Source organism: Phalangium opilio, unplaced genomic scaffold (genome assembly GCF_054372755.1).
Source record: "Phalangium opilio isolate 3A_F unplaced genomic scaffold, DU_Popi_V2 ptg000055l_1, whole genome shotgun sequence".
In the NCBI taxonomy this organism is placed as follows: domain Eukaryota; kingdom Metazoa; phylum Arthropoda; class Arachnida; order Opiliones; family Phalangiidae; genus Phalangium; species Phalangium opilio.
The window spans coordinates 2,574,576-2,598,171 of NW_028324174.1; the positions used below are offsets into that span (position 1 = coordinate 2,574,576).

Consider the following 23,596-nt stretch of genomic DNA (forward strand, 5'->3'; position numbering starts at 1 on the left):
ATTCTCTTCAATGCCAACGTTGAAGCACGTGACAGCATATATTCTTCGGTTCATCACCAATACACGTAGTCCAAGGGAAGCCAGGCGAATCGGATCTCTGTCAAGCGAAGAGCTAGAAATCGCATTTCACCATTGGATTTGTGTAACGCAGTACGAGCATTTTGAAGCTGACATCGTGTTTTTCAAGGCAAATAAACCGCTACCTAGTAAAAGTAAACTGCTCTCGTTGAACCCATATATTGCATCCAATGGTCTTCTCCGAGTTGGAGGACGTCTTCGCCATGCAACACTGCCAATTGATCAAAAGCAACCGATCATTCTACCTCGACGAAGTAAACTAACTGATCTCTTGATCAACGACGAGCATATGCGTAGTCTACACGGTGGTGCACAATTACTGATGACAACCCTTCAAGGACGATTTTGGATTTTCGGGATTCGAGACGCAATTAGATATCATTTACGTAGATGCATGCGATGTGTCCGACTGCAAGCTAAAACGTCAGCACAGATGATGGGTGATCTTCCCGCTACGAGAGTAAATCCTGCCAGAGCGTTTCTTAAATGTGGTGTTGACTATTCGGGACCGTTCCTACTACGGGTACTCAAGGGTCGAGGCCAAAAAATGTACAAGTCATATGTTGCCGTATATGCCTGCTTTACAACTAGAGCCATACATCTTGAGTTGGTGAGCGATCTGACGTCAAAGGCCTTCCTGGCAGCCTTGAAACGCTTCAGCGCTAGACGGGGTAAGAGCAAGGCGATCTTTAGCGATTGCGGTACAAACGTTGTCGGTGCGGATCGAGAAATGAAGGAATTTATGAAGTCTATCATCAAAACAACAAGCGAAGAACCAGTCTTGAGATGGATGGCGGACGAAGGGATAACCTGGCGGTTCAATCCACCAGCCGCTCCTCATTTCGGAGGCTTATGGGAAGCAGGCGTTAAGTCTGTAAAATATCATTTAAGGAGAGTCGTCGGTAGTACTAACCTTAACTACGAAGAGATGCAGACACTTCTATGCCAGATTGAAGCATGCCTAAATTCCAGACCTCCAACTAGCCTTAGCACAAACCCCGATGACCTAGCAGCATTGACGCCGGGACATTTTTTAATTGGTGGTCCACTCACCGCTATTCCTGAGCCAGATCTTACTTCAATTAAGACCAATAGGCTGTCTCGATGGCAAATTGGCCAGCAATCACTGCAACACTTTTGGAAGCGATGGAGAAACGAATACCTTGCACGGTTGCAACAAAGACCTAAATGAACAACTGTCCGGGAGAACCAAGAAATTGGCGATCTGGTTGTACTTAAAGACAACGATCTTCCACCCACAAAATGGAAACTTGGACGAATATTAAAGCTTCATCCAGGACCTGATGGGAACGTACGCGTAGTAACATTGAAGACTAGCGAAAAAGATGAAGTTAAACGACCCATTGTAAAACTATGTAAATTAACTTAAACTTGATAAATCAAGGCGAGCGGAATGTTGTGAACAATAATCTTTTTTATGGTTTTTTAATGTATAAATTTAATACAGAGATAACTACATATTTTTTAAATTGACTATATAAGGAAGGTGCACTAAAAATTATCAGTTGTTATTATATCGCCTAAGTCGTAAGCCAAATATATCCAATCGGTCTTTTTTGGTTAATAAAGTATTTAGTTGTTACGTTAGTTTGTTTTCTTTTAAACTTCAAATTCACGAACATATATTGTTAGTCTCGCCACTAGTATACCCTGATCTATTTAATAGCGCGCCCCACCTATAGCGAATAACGAGGTTTCCTCATAAATGAGCTAGCTATTTTGTAGTCAGTTTATATTGGACACTTGATTAGCACAGTCAATAAATATTTTATTATAATTAATTCTGTGGACTTACTTAACATAAGTGGGTTTTCCCAGAACCTTGTTTTGGACGCACAAGTTTTTTTGGTTCGAAGTAGCCTTTAGTAGTTTTGCATAAATTGGTTATAATGAAAATTAGAGAAACGTTTAGGACATTTCATGTTGTTTTAATTAGGGAGACTAGAGATTAAATACAGATTTATGATTTGAAAGTGAACTTTAAAATTACCGAGATAAACACTAAGGTAAAAGAAACCCTTTCAGTTCTATAACCTTGAAAAACTCAAAAGAAAAGTTCAGTTTTTCGTTAGAAAGGAAACAACATCTTCTCGTAAAGGTGTGTTCTAATGGAAATCGTGTCTCACAGATTTTATTCTAAATTAAACGTTATATAAAGCAAAACTACTGTTATGCATCAGAGAATAAAATTTAAGATATAACTTTTATATTCCTTTGTAAATAATGGTTTGAAACATAGGATTAGCGGATGATAATAGATTTAGGCAATTTAAACAAAACTATTAGATGATTTAAGCTTCCTTAGACAAAACAAAGCGAAAAATGTAGGTTTAGTATTTCGATAGTGAGTCAGATACTAGTCTTTTCCTCGACTCGGAGAGGTAAAATTTTGGTTTTCCCAACTTGTTACATAAATAAATTTATGAACGTAAGGATTACGGTCCAGGTCAGGGATTTTCTGTACTTCAATTAAGGTTTAGGTATGCGTTATTGTGGAGTTACTCACGCAAGTTTTCTGTTTGTGTCTTACTATTACAATTAAGAAAGAATTAGGTAAGTTATTGATCTACAGATTACGGGCAATCATATTAGCACAGTTAAAGATAGCGCATCGAGGAACCAATTAGTCTGACTTTCTTTACTTCAATTAAGGGTTTACTAATGCGTTACTATTAATCATTTTTGGACTGTTAAAGGGTGCGCAAGTTTCCTATTTGTGTCGCGCTATTATAATTTTAACAGAAGAAAACGAATTGAAGTAGTAATCATTATATCACACTTGAAGGTAGCGCATCGAGGGGCAATTCACTGAAATTTTTTATTCGTTACGATGTGGCTAAAATTATGAGCTCAGCCCTTGGGTCATCTTGTTTGTTTCGCGCTTCTCACCCAACCTTCTTCTCTCCCGTTCCTCCTGGTCCTATAAAACTTCGAGGTCAGACTCCTTTTGGTAAACCGATTTCCCTTTTCCTCACCATATCGATAGTGCACAGTGACCTCATAGGGGGCTATCTCCCTCTCTTTCCGACTCCATGTTTTTATTTTCACAAACAATAGAGTATACAATAATGTCTGATAATACTGAACTTTAATATATTAAACTTCCCTATATAAACAATATGATAAAAATAGTTGTTAATTTAATATTATCGACACTGGGCAACTAAATTTTTCTCTTGAAATTTTATAAGGGGCCTCCCAAATCTTCCTTAGCCTATCTGTAAAAAATCCTGGCGGCGCCATTGGTCGGAATGAATCATCACAGAAATCCTCACTCTCCATTTCGCTTGGCTAATAAAAAGAGGGATCTTGACAATGTTTGGTTGAAGTTTCGGTACTAACATTGGTAAAATTACTTGCTGATGCTATTGGTGACAAATCATTGATGAACGGGCATTTGCTTGTGATTTAACACACTAGGCTTGAATTGACAATAACAGTTTCAATATGTGTGTCTGATTCAGTGGGATTTGATGAAGGAAGTGCGTAAGAATGTTCTATTTAAAGTTTTCTTGAGTAATATATTTCGAGGGCTATACTTTCTTTAATTTTATTCTCACTATATGAATCTGAGTCTTAATTGATCAACTAGCAATTTGAAATTAAATTCTTGAATATCAACTTGGGATGATTTATCTTGAACTGAAGGAGTTTTATCTACCATAAATTTATTGTTACAAGTTTGAGTAGCGACACTGGCTGTAAAAGGTTGTTCAACGATTTCTTCTTCAAAGTTTTTGGTTTGATTGCCTATATTAATTGACTCTCAAATCGTAGACGTAGAACTCTAAATGCATGGCTCTGAAGGGAGGACTGGTTTTGTTTACAAAATCAACGTTTGCGTAGGTTTGGAAATCAAAATTTGTTTAATAAGAACCGTGAATAAGATCGACTTTTGCTACGTTTTTTTATGTATTATTTAGCTCTTAGATCAATTTTGAAGCATTTTTCATTAAAGTGTGCCTGACAAACCTTATATGGCCGGTTCTTCAAAAATAACATCTTTTTTCCATATCATAACAGGATCCGTGAGCAAAGGCTTAGTTATTTTTTCATAAAGTTTCTGAATATCATCCCGAGCGTACTTAACGCATAGCATTACAAAATCGGGATATTTAATTATATTTGGAACACCAAATAACCTCATGGATTCGCAAATTAGATTCTGGCATCCTTCATTTACACAATTTTTCATTTTTAATTTGTATCGTTACGAACAGCCAATTGCCAAACAAGAAGGAGAACGTGAAGTATATGTAAATATTTTTGACCTACCTTCCGTAAGCAGCCGACTCCTGAAAAAGTAGTGGTGGACTAGAAGCGGCTAGAGAGCCAATGACAATACAAGGGCCGGCATACGTCACAAAATTGAGAATTTACTAAAAACGGAGAAAAAATGGCACCTTTTATAAATAACCAATTTTCGAGACATAAATATATATCATAAATTAACTAATAAGATAATCTTGATCAACTGAAGGAATTGCAAGGTATTAAAGCATACTCTTTAGAAAATAGTTTTAAAGTTAGATGGCCTTTTCCTTTAAAGTTACGCAACTGGAAACATGTTTTGCAGGTACTTCTGAATGGCGAATCTAATGTTGATGGCTGAGTGTCGATCCTAAAATGGCATGCTAGCCATTGTGTATACTTCTAGCTTGAAATATTTCTTTACAAAGTGGCAAGTTAGGCTTAAGTAGCTGTCTATATTCTTACATTTCCAACAATTTGTGGTAAATGAAAGGGACCCACTCCTTCTTCAACAGCTGCGTTATGATCTTGCTTAATGGAATTCATTGTCCTTAAGTAGATATTTGGAATTATGGTCCTGGAGAATGTGATTCTTGAAGGAATGTTATACCTTGGGTCGCATATGTTTACAACTTTCTGGAAACCAATGTCTTTCACAATACTAAATGGCTGATAATCAAGTGCCATCATCAGACAAATTTTTTCAGTATAGCAACTGCCTCTGGGTGAGTTGCAGAATGCAATTTCAGCACTGATGTAATTCATCCATTTTCATTTGACGTTTTAGGTCAACAGATATTTCTCCAGAAGTCATTCTTCTAAAATCAACATGGTGTTTATTTTGAACATGCTTTCTGATACTGGAGGGATTTACCAACTTCGTCGTCTTCGTCTTAATGATGGAGTAGCAAATATTGAATTCAGCCCCATCTCCAACCTCACCAACTTCCAAATGCTACTTACTGAATGATTTGCGTGTTTAATACCTGCCGAAGAGTTTCTATCAGCCGAGTTTTCTGCCAATTCAAAATCTTATGTACTTAATTGTTTTCACCCATTTCATCAACTTTAATACCTTGTTTGTTTTTCATCATTTCAGAATCGCTTTCTTTACCTTCATCACTAGATAGTTCATCGAAAATCTCCTTTTCAGTTGGAAGAATTTCTTCGTTAAATTCGTCACTCACAGCGCGCTTCTTTGCTTTTTTACTCATATTTTAACTAATTTATTAAAATTAAATTAAGTCAATCCTGCAGAGCGCTTTTAAAACTACACTCCGAAACGGATAGAAACTTAACGAACAGGCGGGAAAAAAGTGGCGCGAAAATCTAAGAAGAAACTGAGCGCTTCCCTGTTGCGTGACTCGCGTCTATAGTTTTCTTGTATGCGCGCGCCCCTCCTACAAATAAAAGGTTATTCCTTTTCTCAGGATGCTGATGATCCAAACACTAATTCTTGGTACTACAAATAGCGTCTGCTACTTTATTAGCCTATTCAAGGCTCGTACCCTGTACGTGCCACGGTCGAGAATGAACCTAAGGATAATCACGCGCAGAAGGGTGTCGACACTATTCTAAGACAAAGTAGGGCTTCTCGTATAACACGGCGACAGCCTAGAGTCAACGAAGTGTACTTTTTGTTTATATATCTATATACTTTTGATAGCGCGTGTTCCATGTAAGTCTCTGGCATTGCGAAGTATACGTAGTGTCATACTTATGGAACATATCGCTTTCTCCACACAAAGTCTGCACACTGGTAAAAACACGAGCCTACAAATTTTTGGACAATATCCTCTACATATGACGAAAGAAATAACTTTCTGACAATGGCTGGTAGAAAATACCTAACATTTATGAACTTGTAAACGCGGTGGTTTTAGCAGGGTCGGTTGTTCATTATAAAATGTATGTATGGGTGAACTTACCAGCAGAGCCCCGCTCGGCCCGGTTCCTTAATTTACATATTTTGTAAATTAAGGGGCCGGACCGGGCTTTTATTTTCAAAATTCAGAACGGGACAGACTTGATTCTCCTTAATTCAAAATTCAAATGAAAGATAATTTGAATATAATCTTCTAAGAACAAATACGACGTTGTGACGAACTTTTATTAAAAGAATGTAATAATATTACAAGACGCTAAAGCAAATATCAATTCAATTCATCGATGTTATGGGAAAAAAATGCAACTGCTCGACTTTACGAAACGGCACGTGTGTCGGGTCGGGACGGGCCGGGCTTGCTATTGATTCGCGACGCGCGCGATTCATCCTCTGCCTACGACAAGACTGTTGTAATGATTGTAGTATTCCGTTCGATTCAGTAATTATCATTCGGTTCTAAACCTTCAGATGCTAAAGTCACAAATTACCGGCAGCCTTGAAGCGCACGCGCAGTTAAAGTTAAGAAACTGGGGAGGTAAGAACATTACGCTAGCCCCCTTTTGGTTCACGTTTACTGTACATAGATTTGACAGCTGTCATTACTAACTAGCGTTTAGTTTCGTTGAGGGCAGATCTTTTACTCAAATAACTACGAAAATAAAAGATATTAAAATTAAGTTCTGACGTTTTTCTTCCGTATTCGTCGACTGAACGATTCCTTTGGGCTAATTGACGTTTCAACATTTGCAAATTGGAATTGATGAAACTTAGTTCCGAAGCAAGAGCTTCTTTTATTTCCTTGTTGGCCATTGCCCTATAACGAAAAATAAAGTAAAAATAAAACATAGCGAATCATTTATTGAACAAAAAAACATTTCTGTTAAGGTGATAAGTTTATAACATATGTTTCATAAGTATGACACTTCCTACACTTCGTAACGTCTAGAGACTTACAGCTCGAGCTATTTCGTGAACGACAACGCGAGAATTCACTACACACGGTTAATTTTGAGGGACTTTCATCTCCCTATCTAGTCCTCATAACTAAGCCTTTGACAGCGCCTGACCGGGCGTCGCTTTACGAGAATCTACGACCTACTTCAATCACTTCGCGACAAGCTCTCACTAACCAGTGACAAACATGCGGAACGTATCTTATATAAACTTTTGGTAAGACGTGTAAAAACCGTAACTTTATTAGGGTTAGTGCAAAATTTTTGGAATAATATTTCCTGACTGTTCCAGATTTCCTCAAAATTCCATAAATTTCCATGACCATTTGCAATAACTTAAAATTAGAAAAAATTAAATTTGACAAATTATACGATAATTCGTTATATAATTTAGAAAAGAAATATCCTCATAGCATCCGCCAATGAACGAAAAACAAATAAATAGTGCAGATCATTCAACAGATGTGCATTCAAAATAATAGTTCTTTAAATACTAATACCTTACAAAATTTATTACGATTATCCAATTCCTTAAACGCCTTGAGAAAGGATAAAGCAAAGAAAATAGAGTCTATAGCGTAGCTACGCGAATGGTACTACTAGTACAAAAGGTTTCTCGGAGGACCACAGGATTTCACATTTTTTCGCCAGGGTGTGTGTGTCTAATCTTAGCCCTTCTTAGACGTATTGGGTGGGAGTTGGAAAAAATCGACAAAGAGCCTCCAAATGGGTCAATTTTAAAGGAGTTAGGGGTAGGAATTGGCCGGGACCCGTCCCGAGAAAGTATAGCAATTTGGGGGGTTTGACTTTGGCCTTGGGGTGTAAATGGGGGTTGCCAAAGACTCGGCGTCGACTGGCACTGTCCTGGGAACCATTATTTTCGTATGGTGCAATACCTTGTCTTTTGTATTTTTCCACAAACTCTTCAAAGTCATGGTCATAAACCTTAGGGATGATTTTCGTGTTATTGATTTTGATCATATTAATACATGTGTGTTTAGTTTTATGTAATCAGGTTAATATTTTTTAATTCTTTGTACATATACCGAAGCAATATTCCATCCTGTATTGCTCCATTATGGTAAATTAAGAAATCATTTTCGAAAGTTAATGAACCTACCTTGAAATTTAACCTTAGTTTTGACCCGCAATAAGGTTCTTAAAATCTGCTGTGGACATTATTATGTTACGTGTTTATCCTCAGTAACAACGAACAGCTGATGAAAATGAGTCTAGCCAGGGGCTGTTTTTATTAGATTTAATTCGCAACTTCCTTAAGAAATGCCTAGGTGGGATTACGACAATATTACGCAATGCGTGCTTTAGAGATATTGTTCACCGAAGGGTTACAGATTGCCAAGGACTTAAATCAAGTTACAATGCATTTCAACTTTAATATCGCATGTGGGGAAGATGGATAGAGAAAATGGCATCATTGACCTCATTAAGAAAGAGGCTAACAATCGAAGCCAAAAAAATATAAATGATCATGAAAAAGTTGTATCAATCGCTATTGATGAAATGTCACTCAACAGTCAACTTACATATGATCGAAAACTAGACCATTTATTTGCAAAAAGACACAACACAGTTCATTGAAGAGAAATTTGCTAGGCACAATTCTGAAGCCACGGAAGAACTTAAAATTAAAAGCGTGATCCAGTTTTTGCTAATCAACTTCTCTGTTTCCTCATCAATGGCATCTCAACATCCATTTCATTACCATCACCATTTTTCTTCTCTAAGCAGCTAACAGGAAGATACCTCTATTATCTAACCGTTACAGTTATTCAAGAAGTCAAAAATTGCAGTTTTATTGTCATTAGACTCGTTGCTGACAATGCAAAAACAAATGTCGCTTTATTTATAAGGTTTGGTGGTAGTGCAAGAGTCCTTAAGACGGAGGTCATTCATCCTAAACATAACAGTCGAAAATTATTCCAATGTTTTGATCTAAGTTATGCAATTAAAAATGACCGAACGCAAATACTGGAGGCAACAAAAAGAGAGAACCATCCAACTGATATATCCGGGTCATACATTAAGAAGTTATACGACACATAACTGGTCAAAAATTAACTAGAAAGCAAGTGTATCCAACAAATCTGGAAAAATGAGTGTTGGTAGAGCTTTAGACATCTTTTCAACTGAAGTTATAACAGCATTACAATTATAGATTTTCGCACCCACAAGCATTTAAATTTAAAAATTGTCAGCCAACAATTGACTACTTACGAGTAATGAAGAAGTGGTTTGACATGCACAACATTAGGAATCGCTCCCCACTATCTAGAAGTCAAAATACAGGGTGATTCAGAGATGTATGCGTTCCTTGTAACCGTAGATTCCTTGCAAAATTTGGAGTCGAAATTTCCTGAGCGGTTTTAGTCTAAACCGGACCGTTACAGAGTTACAAGCCCTTAAACTCCGGGCCCATTTGGGCCCTAATACCCCCTTCAGACGGTGCGTAAAATCTTGGGCTAATAAGACATTGCTTGATTAATACTCTTTTTACTTTTGAAAAAAAAAAAACTGATCGTAAAGCGATTTTGATTAAACAAAATTCAAGTTATTTGAAGAAACTCCCGATATCTAACAATGCCTCTCTATCTTTCTCAAGCAAGCAGTGGTTTTAACGCGTCGTCTGAAGAGGCTATTAAACAAGAGGTAAAGAGTAGTTTAAAATGAGCTATCATCGGTGATTGCCAAATTAAAAAGTTCTTACAAATTCACATTTTTGCCTCCAAGCTTCAGCAGCTAGAGCTTTTCACTCTTTTCAGACGAAGCATAAAAAGTACTTCAATACGTCAAAGTTTAAGTCTAGATGCTATTTGTGAGGATGAGATTCAGAGGCCAAACGTGTAAGCTTTACTTTCAATAAAAAACGATAATTTTGGGAAATTTCTTTATTTCGGTGTAACAAAAGAATTAAATTGAAAGCAATGATTGTTGAATTCGCTCCCAAAGGACTTTTCTTGTTTGCTCGGGTGATATTTTAATAAATCATGGCTTTCATGGTTCCCCACAAGAATAAATCCAATGGATTTAAATCTGGAAAACGGGGAGGCCACAGCACTGATCCAGCTCGTCCTATCCATCTACCTGGACATTTTTCGTTAAGAAATTCCCGAACCGCACGACTGTAGTGCGCGTGAGCACCAACCTTCAGCATCCATATGCGTGCTCGGGTAGCCAAAGGGAAATCTTCCAAAAGTAAAGGTCGATATTGTCAAAGAAATTCTAAAAACGCTTCACCAGTTAGACGGGGGGGAACATAAACGGTCCAATTATGGTGGTTGTCAACAAGTCCGGCCCAGACATATATGGAAAACTGATGCTGAAGACTTCCTTCTCGGGTTAGATAAGGTTTTTCTGCAGTCTAGTAGTGCGAATTGTGTAGGTTTATTATGCCCGTTCTGGGAAAATGCGCTTCATCCATGGAAAGAATCCTTAATACGAAGTTGGGATCGTTTACTATTTGGTGAAATTACAAACTTCCCATGGCGTAGATTACGGATTTAGAGGCCTCTCAAAAGCAATGAAATAGGCCGTTTATTTTTTATTGCAATTTTTGACTGTGAATCCGGTAGACCAAAATAACTATTAAAAGTCACTTCTGGTTTATCTTGAAGTATTTAAACGACTTAAAATTCCCTACTAAAGCAGTGATAATTGATTTGCACTTGATAAATTATTCTGAACTGATAAATTATTTTAAAGTCCGAAATGGCGAACCAAACGTTTAATGCCTTTACAAATAACGAATACGTGGACAAGCATCTGTTCTTAGGGGAATGTCGTGGTAATGCGAACGAGGCTGCGCTAAGGTACGCTGAACGATTTCCTAGGAGACGAGCACCAGACCTTCACACGTTCCACAATGTTGATCAACGATTACGGGAAACTGGCGCGGTTAATCGAGACCTCGGCGTTAGGGATCGCGGTATTGTTCGTGATCGCCAAGAAGACGAGATAATGAACTACGTCATTAACGACCCTACGGTAAGCACCTGGCAAATCGGTCATTTCACGGGTATACCACAATCCCGCATCTGGAGACTTCTTAGATCGGACGGACTAAGGGCCTATCATTACCAGCGAGTTGTTAACACCAAATGACTATCCACAGCGAGTTAATTTCAGCCGTTGGCTATTTCAACGCGACAAAAACGATCCAAACTTCCTGTCAAGCATTCTTTCCATGGATGAAGCGCATTTTTCCAGAACAGGCATAATAAACCTTCTTAATTTGCACTACTGGAATGCAGAAAACCCTCATCTAACCCGAGAAGGAAGTCATCAGCATCAGTTTTCGATAAATGTCTGGGCCGGACTTGTTGCCAACCATCTTGGTGGTCCGTTTATGCTTCCACCACGTCTAACTGGTGAAGCGTATTTAGAATTTCTTCGTCAAGATCTACCTTTACTATTTATTGGAAGATGTCCCTTTGGCTACCCGAGCACGCATGTGGATCCTGCAGGATGGTGCTCCCGCGCACTACAGTCGTGCGGTTCGGGAATTTCTTAACGATCAATATCCAGGAAGATAGATAGGACGCGCTGGACCAGTGCTGTGGCCTCCCTGTTCTCTAGATTTAAATCCACTGGATTTTTTCTTGTGGGGAACCATGAAAGCCATGGTTTACGTTTCACCCTTGCCAATAAGAGAGGTTCTTTGGGAGCGCATTTAACATGCTGCGGTGAACATTCGATAAAATCTGGAAATGCAAAACAGTGTGCACGGGTCTTTTAGACGTCGGGCTCAGGCATGCATCAACGCCAATGGTGCTCATTTTGAGCAACTACTTTAATATGACGTTGAAGACTTTTTTTCTTCAATTTAATTCTTTGTTTAAAGAAATTTCCCAAAATTTGCTGTTTTTTATTGAAAGTAAAGCTTGCACGTTTGGCCTCTGAATTTTCATAATCACAAATAGCATCTCAACTTAAACTCTGACGTATTGAAGTACTTTTTATGCTTCGTCTGAAGAGGGTGGAAAGCTCTAGCTGTCTATCAGCAGAAGCTTGGAGGCAAAATTTGAATTTGTAATAACTTCTTAATTTGTCAATCACCGATGATGGCTCATTTTAAACTTATCTTTACCTCTTGTTTAATACCCTCTTCAGACGACGCGTTAAAACCACTGCTTACTTGAGAAAGATAGTGAGAGGCATTGTTAGATATCGCGAGTTTCTTTTGAAAAGCTGAATTTCGTTTAACCAAAATCGCTTTACGATCTGTTTGTTTTTTCTTTTTTTTCAAAAGTAACAAGAGTATTAAGCAAGCTATGTCTTATTAGATGAAGATTTTACGCACCGTCTGAAGGAGGTATTAGGGCCCAAATGGGCCCGGAGTTTAAGGGCTTGTAACTCTCTAACGGTCAGGTTTAGACCAAAACCGCTTAGGAAATTTCGACTCCAAATTTTGCAAGGAATCTTAAATCTTTTGTAAAATTTAGCTAAAAAAGGATGTTATTGAGCATCTTATTCAGAGAAATTAAAGCAATTTGTGGAAAATTGCCTGGATAACCCTCTACACTATAGTTAGATAGCCTTATAGAAAATGTTTTCCAATTTAAAGAAATATGAAGAAAATATTGTAAGGTTTAATTTGAAGAGAAATCCAGTATACACTAAGTTCTCAAATATGACTTTTATGTTATGATGAAATTTATTAAATTGTAAAATCTCCAACTAAGTAATAAAATTTTGCTCTACTTGAAATGTGCCCACATATTTTATTAAATAGCACTTAATAGCCCTATTAAAAACAATCACCGTTCCCGAGCTGATTTTAGAACGCTTTAAACATCTTGCTTATAAATTTAAGTTACTAACAAAAAGAGCTATAGGCCTAAGTGAAATGAATTGCCTGATTTATTGAAATTATATACATGCTCTCACTAAACAATTTTTTCTTTAGAGATTGGCATATATGAAACCTCTAATAATTGCGACTCATTTCCAGATCGACAATTTTACGATTTTTTGGAACATTTGTCTGGCAAAGTCATCGTGTCTTGGGCAAAACCAACCTATGAAAAACATTAACATGTACAAAAATGGGCCAAGCCTCGCTTCGGCCCTCTCCGCCGTAAAAGATTCTAAGATCCCATGTAGACACAAGTCTGCCTTTTGTTCTCATTCAATCGCCAATTGAACAATTATGAAGTCCTTTTCCTAATTAATAACCAAAATTCTTTGACTCTATCATTATTATCAGGAGCAGATGACAAAGGAGTCTCGGACGCTAGCTTCCATAATGTAGAGGGCAATGGGATCCGTGAACGTCACGGTTATTAACCAAAGTCACTACGCCAGTGCCACCTCTCGTAGGAAATTTGAGCTTTATTTTCCAACCAATAGCGTGGCTGCAAATTCTCGAAAGAAGATCTGGGAAATCGCGTCTGGAGCCTCTCTTTAAAAATACGTATCGTCTGCTTATAATTAGCCTAGGCTTAACGAGTATTAGAGTTAAAAAAATGGATTTCAACGACTTAATCTTTTTTTAGACTAAAATTGATAATGAAAAGCCCAGCGAGTAACGTATGTACACTATTAAAAAACTAAAATGTGTTTCAGTGCCAAATTTTTCTAAATTTCCTCTTGAATTAAATGATAGCTACAAGAGGTTGTGAAAAGAAATCACTCACGATCTTTTAAAACCCAAAAAGTAAGAGACAGTGATTTCGTTTCCAACCTCTTGTAGCAGTCAATTAATTCCTACCTTTAAGGTCACAAAATGTAGTCTTATCTTTTATCTTAATACCAACGATTACAGCTGTTTGAATAAAGTAATTATATTGTGTATATTTATGTCGCGATCGGGTAAGACGAACCTCAGTAGCCACTGTTAGTCCGTTATTACAAAAAAAATTCCCAGCAGACTTCGGTGCCAGATATAATCCACCAAAAGCATCGTCTGCTATAATGTCTGATAGCGCCTCTATGGTAAACGATACCGCTACAGCTGTGACGTACGCGGGTCCCATTGCCTTCTATATTGTGGAAGCTAGCGTCCGAGACTCCTTTGTCATCTGCTCCTGTTATTATACATCTTTGTTCGTATCAAAAATATCGTAACTTGTTGATGATCAAATTGTTATGTTAAACTGCTTCAGAGAAACTTTCTTCTCAAAACCATTTTTATCGACATATTTAGTTAAAATAACACCAAAATCATTAACAAAACCAACAAACGCTTTCCATTAATTTGTAGAAGATTTCAAAGTTTGACACGCTTCATTTATCAAAAAATTAGCTTTAACTCTGGAAACTCTCGATACGATGGAAGCAGGTTTCCTAGATCTGTTAATTAATTTGATGGTATTATATCAATCGGTAAAAAAATATTGTCAGATCATTTCATTCTTCCTTTAAAGGGAGTTATCTCTTTCAGGGGTTTGTTGAGTTACTTTACCAAAACAAGGAAACAAGGCGTCGCATCGATTTTTCAGTTAATTTATTTCTCCCTTCATTCATATTTTAAAATTAAAACATGAGGAAAAAAATATAAAGGTAGAAATCGGAATTAAATTTCAAAAAGCAGAAAAAGGGTTGTCTATTAAAACACATTCAGTCTGGTTAACGATCTGCTCCATAGAGTCCAAAAATGTGTGTAGATTTTATATAATCAGGGTTGCGCCACTCCCAGAAATTTCACCTTGGGCCCATCCTTGGAATGTGTCAACATAGCAAAAATTCTCTTTCCCGCAGTGATACAAGATCAGAGACTTGAAACGTGCCGTTGGGGGCGGGGAATATCTGGGATTTGATACCTGCCGTTTTCGGCTTCTAATATCTGGGATTTGATCACCTGCCGTTGGTGGCTTCTAATATCTAGGATTTGATACCTGCCGTTGGTGGCTTCTAATATCTGGGATTTGATACCTGCCGTTGTGGGCTTCTAATATCTGGGATTTGATACCTGCCGTTGGGGGCTTCTAATATGTGGGATTTGATCACCTGCCGTTGGTGGCTTCTAATATGTGGGATTTCATCACCTGCCTTTGGAGGCTTCGAATATCTGGGATTTGATCACCTACCGTTGGTGGCTTCTAATAGCTGTGATTTGATCACTTGCCGTTGGTGGCTTCTATTAGCTGTGATTTGATTACCTGTCGTTGGTGGCTTCAAATAGCTGGGATTTGAAACCTGTCGTTGGGGGCTGTTAATATCTGAGATGTGAAACGTGCCGTTCGGGGCTGTGAATATCTGGGATTTGATACCTGCCGTTGGGGGCGGGGAATATCTGGGATTTGATTCCTGCCGTTCGGGTTTCTGAAATCTGGGATTTGATTCCTGCCGTTCGGGTTTCTGAAATCTGGGATTTCATCACCTGCCATTGGTGGCTTCTAATATCTGGGATTTGATACCTGCCGTTGGTGGCTTCCAATATCTGGGATTTGATACCTGCCGTTGGGGGCTTCGAATATCTGGGATTTGATCACCTGCCGTTGGTGGCTTCTAATATGTGGGATTTGATCACCTGCCGTTGGGGGCTTCTAATATCTGGGATTTGATACCTGCCGTTGGGGGCGGGGAATATCTGGGATTTTATCACCTGCCGTTGGTGGCATCTAATATCTGGGATTTGAAACCTGCCGTTGGGGGATACTAATATCTGGGATTTTATCACCTGCCGTTGGTGGTATCTAAAATCTTGGATTTTATCACGTGCAGTTGGGGGCTTCTAATATCTGGGATTTGATCACCTGCCGTTGATGACTTCTAATATCTGGGATTTGATCACTTGCCGTTGGTGGCTTCTAATATCTGGGATTTGATCACCTGCCGTTGGTAACTTCTAATATCTGGGATTTGATCACCTGCCGTTGGTGGCTTCTAATATCTGGGATTTGATCACCTGCCGTTGGTGGCTTCTAATATCTGGGATTTGATCACCTGCCGTTGGTGGCTTCTAATATCTGGGATTTGATCACCTGCCGTTGGTGGCTTCTAATAGCTGGGATTTGAAACCTGCCGTTGGGGGCTAGGAATATCTGGGATTTGATCACCTGCCGTCAGTGGCTTCTAATATCTGGGATTTGATCACCTGCCGTTGATGACTTCTAATATCTGGGATTTGATCACCTGCCGTTGGTGGCTTCTAATATCTGGGATTTGATCACCTGCCGTTGGTGGCTTCTAATATCTGGGATTTGATCACCTGCCGTTGGGGGCTACGAATATCTGGGATTTGATCACCTGCCGTTGGTGGCTTCTAATATCTGGGATTTGATCACCTGCCGTTGGTGGCTACTAATAGCTGGGATTTGATCACCTGCCGTTGGTGGCTACTAATAGCTGGGATTTGATCACCTGCCGTTGGTGGCTTCTAATAGCTGGGATTTGAAACCTGCCGTTGGGGGCTAGGAATATCTGGGATTTGATCACCTGCCGTTAGTGGCTTCTAATATCTGGGATTTGATCATCTGCCGTTGGTGGCTTTCAATATCTGGGATTTGATCACCTGCCGTTGGTGGAATCTAAAACCTTGGATTTTATCACGTGCAGTTGGGGGCTTCTAATATCTGGGATTTGATCCCCTGCCGTTGATGACTTCTAATATCTGGGATTTGATCACCTGCCGTTGGTGGCTTTTAATATCTGGGATTTGATCACCTGCCGTTGGTAACTTCTAATATCTGGGATTTGATCACCTGCCGTTGGTGGCTTCTAATATCTGGGATTTGATCACCTGCCGTTGGTGGCTTCTAATATCTGGGATTTGATCACCTGCCGTTGGTGGCTACTAATAGCTGGGATTTGATCACCTGCCGTTGGTGGCTTCTAATAGCTGGGATTTGAAACCTGCCGTTGGGGGCTAGGAATATCTGGGATTTGATCACCTGCCGTCAGTGGCTTCTAATATCTGGGATTTGATCACCTGCCGTTGATGACTTCTAATATCTGGGATTTGATCACCTGCCGTTGGGGGCTACGAATATCTGGGATTTGATCACCTGCCGTTGGTGGCTTCTAATATCTGGGATTTGATCACCTGCCGTTGGTGGCTACTAATAGCTAGGATTTGATCACCTGCCGTTGGTGGCTACTAATAGCTGGGATTTGATCACCTGCCGTTGGTGGCTTCTAATATCTGGGATTTGATCATCTGCCGTTGGTGGCTTTCAATATCTGGGATTTGATCACCTGCCGTTGGTGGTATCTAAAACCTTGGATTTTATCACGTGCAGTTGGGGGCTTCTAATATCTGGGATTTGATCCCCTGCCGTTGATGACTTGTAATATCTGGAATTTGATCACCTGCCGTTGGTGGCTTTAAATATCTGGGATTTGATCACCTGCCGTTGGTAACTTCTAATATCTGGGATTTGATCACCTGCCGTTGGTGGCTTCTAATATCTGGGATTTGATCACCTGCCGTTGGTGGCTTCTAATATCTGGGATTTGATCACCTGCCGTTGGTGGCTACTAATAGCTGGGATTTGATCACCTGCCGTTGGTGGCTTCTAATAGCTGGGATTTGAAACCTGCCGTTGGGGGCTAGGAATATCTGGGATTTGATCACCTGCCGTCAGTGGCTTCTAATATCTGGGATTTGATCACCTGCCGTTGATGACTTCTAATATCTGGGATTTGATCACCTGCCGTTGGTGGCTTCTAATATCTGGGATTTGATCACCTGCCGTTGGTGGCTTCTAATATCTGGGATTTGATCACCTGCCGTTGGGGGCTACGAATATCTGGGATTTGATCACCTGCCGTTGGTGGCTTCTAATATCTGGGATTTGATCACCTGCCGTTGGTGGCTACTAATAGCTGGGATTTGATCACCTGCCGTTGGTGGCTACTAATAGCTGGGATTTGATCACCTGCCGTTGGTGGCTTCTAATAGCTGGGATTTGAAACCTGCCGTTGGGGGCTAGGAATATCTGGGATTTGATCACCTGCCGTTAGTGGCTTCTAATATCTGGGATTTGATCATCTGCCGTTGGTGGCTTTCAATATCTGGGATTTGATCACCTGCCGTTGATGACTTCTAATATCTGGGATTTGATCACCTGCCGTTGGTGGCTTCTAATATCTGGGATTTGATCACCTGCCGTTGGTAACTTCTAATATCTGGGATTTGATCACCTGCCGTTGGTGGCTTCTAATATCTGGGATTTGATCACCTGCCGTTGGTGGCTTCTAATATCTGGGATTTGATCACCTGCCGTTGGTGGCTACTAATAGCTGGGATTTGATCACCTGCCGTTGGTGGCTTCTAATAGCTGGGATTTGAAACCTGCCGTTGGGGGCTAGGAATATCTGGGATTTGATCACCTGCCGTCAGTGGCTTCTAATATCTGGGATTTGATCACCTGCCGTTGATGACTTCTAATATCTGGGAGTTGATCACCTGCCGTTGGTGGCTTCTAATATCTGGGATTTGATCACCTGCCGTTGGTGGCTTCTAATATCTGGGATTTGATCACCTGCTGTTGGGGGCTACGAATATCTGGGATTTGATCACCTGCCGTTGGTGGCTTCTAATAGCTATGATTTGATCACCTGCCGTTGGTGGCTACTAATAGCTGGGATTTGATCACCTGCCGTTGGTGGCTTCTAATAGCTGGGATTTGAAACCTGCCGTTGGGGGCTAGGAATATCTGGGATTTGATCACCTGCCGTTGGTGGCTTCTAATATCTGGGATTTGATCACCTACCGTTGGGGGCTACGAATATCTGGGATTTGATCACCTGCCGTTGGTGGCTTCTAATATCTGGGATTTGATCACCTGCCGTTGGTGGCTACTAATATCTGGGATTTGATCACCTGCCGTTGGTGGCTACTAATAGCTGGGATTTGATCACCTGCCGTTGGTGGCTTCTAATAGCTGGGATTTGAAACCTGCCGTTGGGGGCTAGGAATATCTGGGATTTGATCACCTGCCGTTAGTGGCTTCTAATATCTGGGATTTGATCATCTGCCGTTGGTGGCTTTCAATATCTGGGATTTGATCACCTGAGGTTGGTGGTATCTAAAATCTTGGATTTTATCACGTGCAGTTGGGGGCTTCTAATATCTGGGATTTGATCCCCTGCCGTTGATGACTTCTAATATCTGGGATTTGATCACCTGCCGTTGGTGGCTTCTAATATCTGGGATTTGATCACCTGCCGTTGGTAACTTCTAATATCTGGGATTTGATCACCTGCCGTTGGTGGCTTCTAATATCTGGGATTTGATCACCTGCCGTTGGTGGCTTCTAATATCTGGGATTTGATCACCTGCCGTTGGTGGCTACTAATAGCTGGGATTTGATCACCTGCCGTTGGTGGCTTCTAATAGCTGGGATTTGAAACCTGCCGTTGGGGGCTAGGAATATCTGGGATTTGATCACCTGCCGTCAGTGGCTTCTAATATCTGGGATTTGATCACCTGCCGTTGATGACTTCTAATATCTGGGATTTGATCACCTGCCGTTGGTGGCTTCTAATATCTGGGATTTGATCACCTGCCGTTGGTGGCTTCTAATGTCTGGGATTTGATCACCTGCCGTTGGGGGCTACGAATATCTGGGATTTGATCACCTGCCGTTGGTGGCTTCTAATATCTGGGATTTGATCACCTGCCGTTGGTGGCTACTAATAGCTGGGATTTGATCACCTGCCGTTGGTGGCTACTAATAGCTGGGATTTGATCACCTGCCGTTGGTGGCTTCTAATAGCTGGGATTTGAAACCTGCCGTTGGGGGCTAGGAATATCTGGGATTTGATCACCTGCCGTTAGTGGCTTCTAATATCTGGGATTTGATCATCTGCCGTTGGTGGCTTTCAATATCTGGGATTTGATCACCTGCCGTTGATGACTTCTAATATCTGGGATTTGATCACCTGCCGTTGGTGGCTTCTAATATCTGGGATTTGATCACCTGCCGTTGGTAACTTCTAATATCTGGGATTTGATCACCTGCCGTTGGTGGCTTCTAATATCTGGGATTTGATCACCTGCCGTTGGTGGCTTCTAGTATCTGGGATTTGATCACCTGCCGTTGGTGGCTACTAATAGCTGGGATTTGATCACCTGCCGTTGGTGGCTTCTAATAGCTGGGATTTGAAACCTGCCGTTGGGGGCTAGGAATATCTGGGATTTGATCACCTGCCGTCAGTGGCTTCTAATATCTGGGATTTGATCACCTGCCGTTGATGACTTCTAATATCTGGGATTTGATCACCTGCCGTTGGTGGCTTCTCATATCTGGGATTTGATCACCTGCCGTTGGTGGCTTCTAATATCTGGGATTTGATCACCTGCCGTTGGGGGCTACGAATATCTGGGATTTGATCACCTGCCGTTGGTGGCTTCTAATATCTGGGATTTGATCACCTGCCGTTGGGGGCTTCTAATATCTGGGATTTGATACCTGCCGTTGGGGGCTTCTAATATCTGGGATTTGATCACCTGCCGTTGGTGGCTACTAATAGCTGGGATTTGATCACCTGCCGTTGGTGGCTTCTAATAGCTGGGATTTGAAACCTGCCGTTGGGGGCTAGGAATATCTGGGATTTGATCACCTGCCGTCAGTGGCTTCTAATATCTGGGATTTGATCACCTGCCGTTGATGACTTCTAATATGTGGGATTTGATCACCTGCCGTTGGTGGCTTCTAATATCTGGGATTTGATCACCTGCCTTTGGTGGCTTCTAATATCTGGGATTTGATCACCTGCCGTTGGGGGCTACGAATATCTGGGATTTGATCACCTTCCGTTGGTGGCTTCTAATATCTGGGATTTGATCACCTGCCGTTGGTGGCTACTAATAGCTAGGATTTGATCACCTGCCGTTGGTGGCTTCTAATAGCTGGGATTTGAAACCTGCCGTTGGGGGCTAGGAATATCTGGGATTTGATCACCTGCCGTTAGTGGCTTCTAATATCTGGGATTTGATCATCTGCCGTTGGTGGCTTTCAATATCTGGGATTTGATCACCTGAGGTTGGTGGTATCTAAAATCTTGGATTTTATCACGTGCAGTTGGGGGCTTCTAATATCTGGGATTTGATCCCCTGCCGTTGATGACTTCTAATATCTGGGATTTGATCACCTGCCGTGGGTGGCTTCTAATATCTGGGATTTGATCACCTGCCGTTGGTAACTTCTAATATCTGGGATTTGATCACCTGCCGTTGGTGGCTTCTAATATCTGGGATTTGATCACCTGCCGTTGGTGGCTTCTAATATCTGGGATTTGATCACCTGCCGTTGGTGGCTACTAATAGCTGGGATTTGATCACCTGCCGTTGGTGGCTTCTAATAGCTGGGATTTGAAACCTGCCGTTGGGGGCTAGGAATATCTGGGATTTGATACCTGCCGTCAGTGGCTTCTAATATCTGGGATTTGATCACCTGCCGTTGATGACTTCTAATATGTGGGATTTGATCACCTGCCGTTGGTGGCTTCTAATATCTGGGATTTGATCACCTGCCTTTGGTGGCTTCTAATATCTGGGATTTGATCACCTGCCGTTGGGGGCTACGAATATCTGGGATTTGATCACCTGCCGTTGGTGGCTTCTAATATCTGGGATTTGATCACCTGCCGTTGGTGGCTACTAATAGCTAGGATTTGATCACCTGCCGTTGGTGGCTTCTAATAGCTGGGATTTGAAACCTGCCGTTGGGGGCTAGGAATATCTGGGATTTGATCACCTGCCGTTAGTGGCTTCTAATATCTGGGATTTGATCATCTGCCGTTGGTGGCTTTCAATATCTGGGATTTGATCACCTGAGGTTGGTGGTATCTAAAATTTTGGATTTTATCACGTGCAGTTGGGGGCTTCTAATATCTGGGATTTGATCCCCTGCCGTTGATGACTTCTTATATCTGGGATTTGATCACCTGCCGTGGGTGGCTTCTAATATCTGGGATTTGATCACCTGCCGTTGGTAACTTCTAATATCTGGGATTTGATCACCTGCCGTTGGTGGCTTCTAATATCTGGGATTTGATCACCTGCCGTTGGTGGCTTCTAATATCTGGGATTTGATCACCTGCCGTTGGTGGCTACTAATAGCTGGGATTTGATCACCTGCCGTTGGTGGCTTCTAATAGCTGGGATTTGAAACCTGCCGTTGGGGGCTAGGAATATCTGGGATTTGATCACCTGCCGTCAGTGGCTTCTAATATCTGGGATTTGATCACCTGCCGTTGATGACTTCTAATATCTGGGATTTGATCACCTGCCGTTGGTGGCTTCTAATATCTGGGATTTGATCACCTGCCGTTGGTGGCTTCTAATGTCTGGGATTTGATCACCTGCCGTTGGGGGCTACGAATATCTGGGATTTGATCACCTGCCGTTGGTGGCTTCTAATATCTGGGATTTGATCACCTGCCGTTGGTGGCTACTAATAGCTGGGATTTGATCACCTGCCGTTGGTGGCTACTAATAGCTGGGATTTGATCACCTGCCGTTGGTGGCTTCTAATAGCTGGGATTTGAAACCTGCCGTTGGGGGCTAGGAATATCTGGGATTTGATCACCTGCCGTTAGTGGCTTCTAATATCTGGGATTTGATCACCTGCCGTTGGTAACTTCTAATATCTGGGATTTGATCACCTGCCGTTGGTGGCTTCTAATATCTGGGATTTGATCACCTGCCGTTGGTGGCTTCTAATATCTGGGATTTGATCACCTGCCGTTGGTGGCTACTAATAGCTGGGATTTGATCACCTGCCGTTGGTGGCTTCTAATAGCTGGGATTTGAAACCTGCCGTTGGGGGCTAGGAATATCTGGGATTTGATCACCTGCCGTCAGTGGCTTCTAATATCTGGGATTTGATCACCTGCCGTTGATGACTTCTAATATCTGGGATTTGATCACCTGCCGTTGGTGGCTTCTAATATCTGGGATTTGATCACCTGCCGTTGGTGGCTTCTAATGTCTGGGATTTGATCACCTGCCGTTGGGGGCTACGAATATCTGGGATTTGATCACCTGCCGTTGGTGGCTTCTAATATCTGGGATTTGATCACCTGCCGTTGGTGGCTACTAATAGCTGGGATTTGATCACCTGCCGTTGGTGGCTACTAATAGCTGGGATTTGATCACCTGCCGTTGGTGGCTTCTAATAGCTGGGATTTGAAACCTGCCGTTGGGGGCTAGGAATATCTGGGATTTGATCACCTGCCGTTAGTGGCTTCTAATATCTGGGATTTGATCATCTGCCGTTGGTGGCTTTCAATATCTGGGATTTGATCACCTGCCGTTGATGACTTCTAATATCTGGGATTTGATCACCTGCCGTTGGTGGCTTCTAATATCTGGGATTTGATCACCTGCCGTTGGTAACTTCTAATATCTGGGATTTGATCACCTGCCGTTGGTGGCTTCTAATATCTGGGATTTGATCACCTGCCGTTGGTGGCTTCTAGTATCTGGGATTTGATCACC

General features: G+C 41.1%; 1 protein-coding gene across 1 annotated transcript; it reads left to right on the plus strand.

Moving 5' to 3' along the window:
• Positions 1-10: 10 nt before the first annotated feature.
• LOC149668625 (uncharacterized) lies at positions 11-1,270 on the plus strand. Its single transcript, XM_089840852.1, has one exon. It carries the CDS (start codon positions 11-13, stop codon positions 1,268-1,270), a length of 1,260 nt encoding a protein of 419 aa, XP_089696978.1.
• The last annotated feature ends 22,326 nt before the right edge of the window (positions 1,271-23,596 follow it).

Excerpts from the sequence above, each read along its gene's own strand:
- LOC149668625 (XM_089840852.1), top strand. The coding sequence starts at position 11 with ATGCCAACGTTGAAGCACGTGACAGCATATATTCTTCGGTTCATCACC.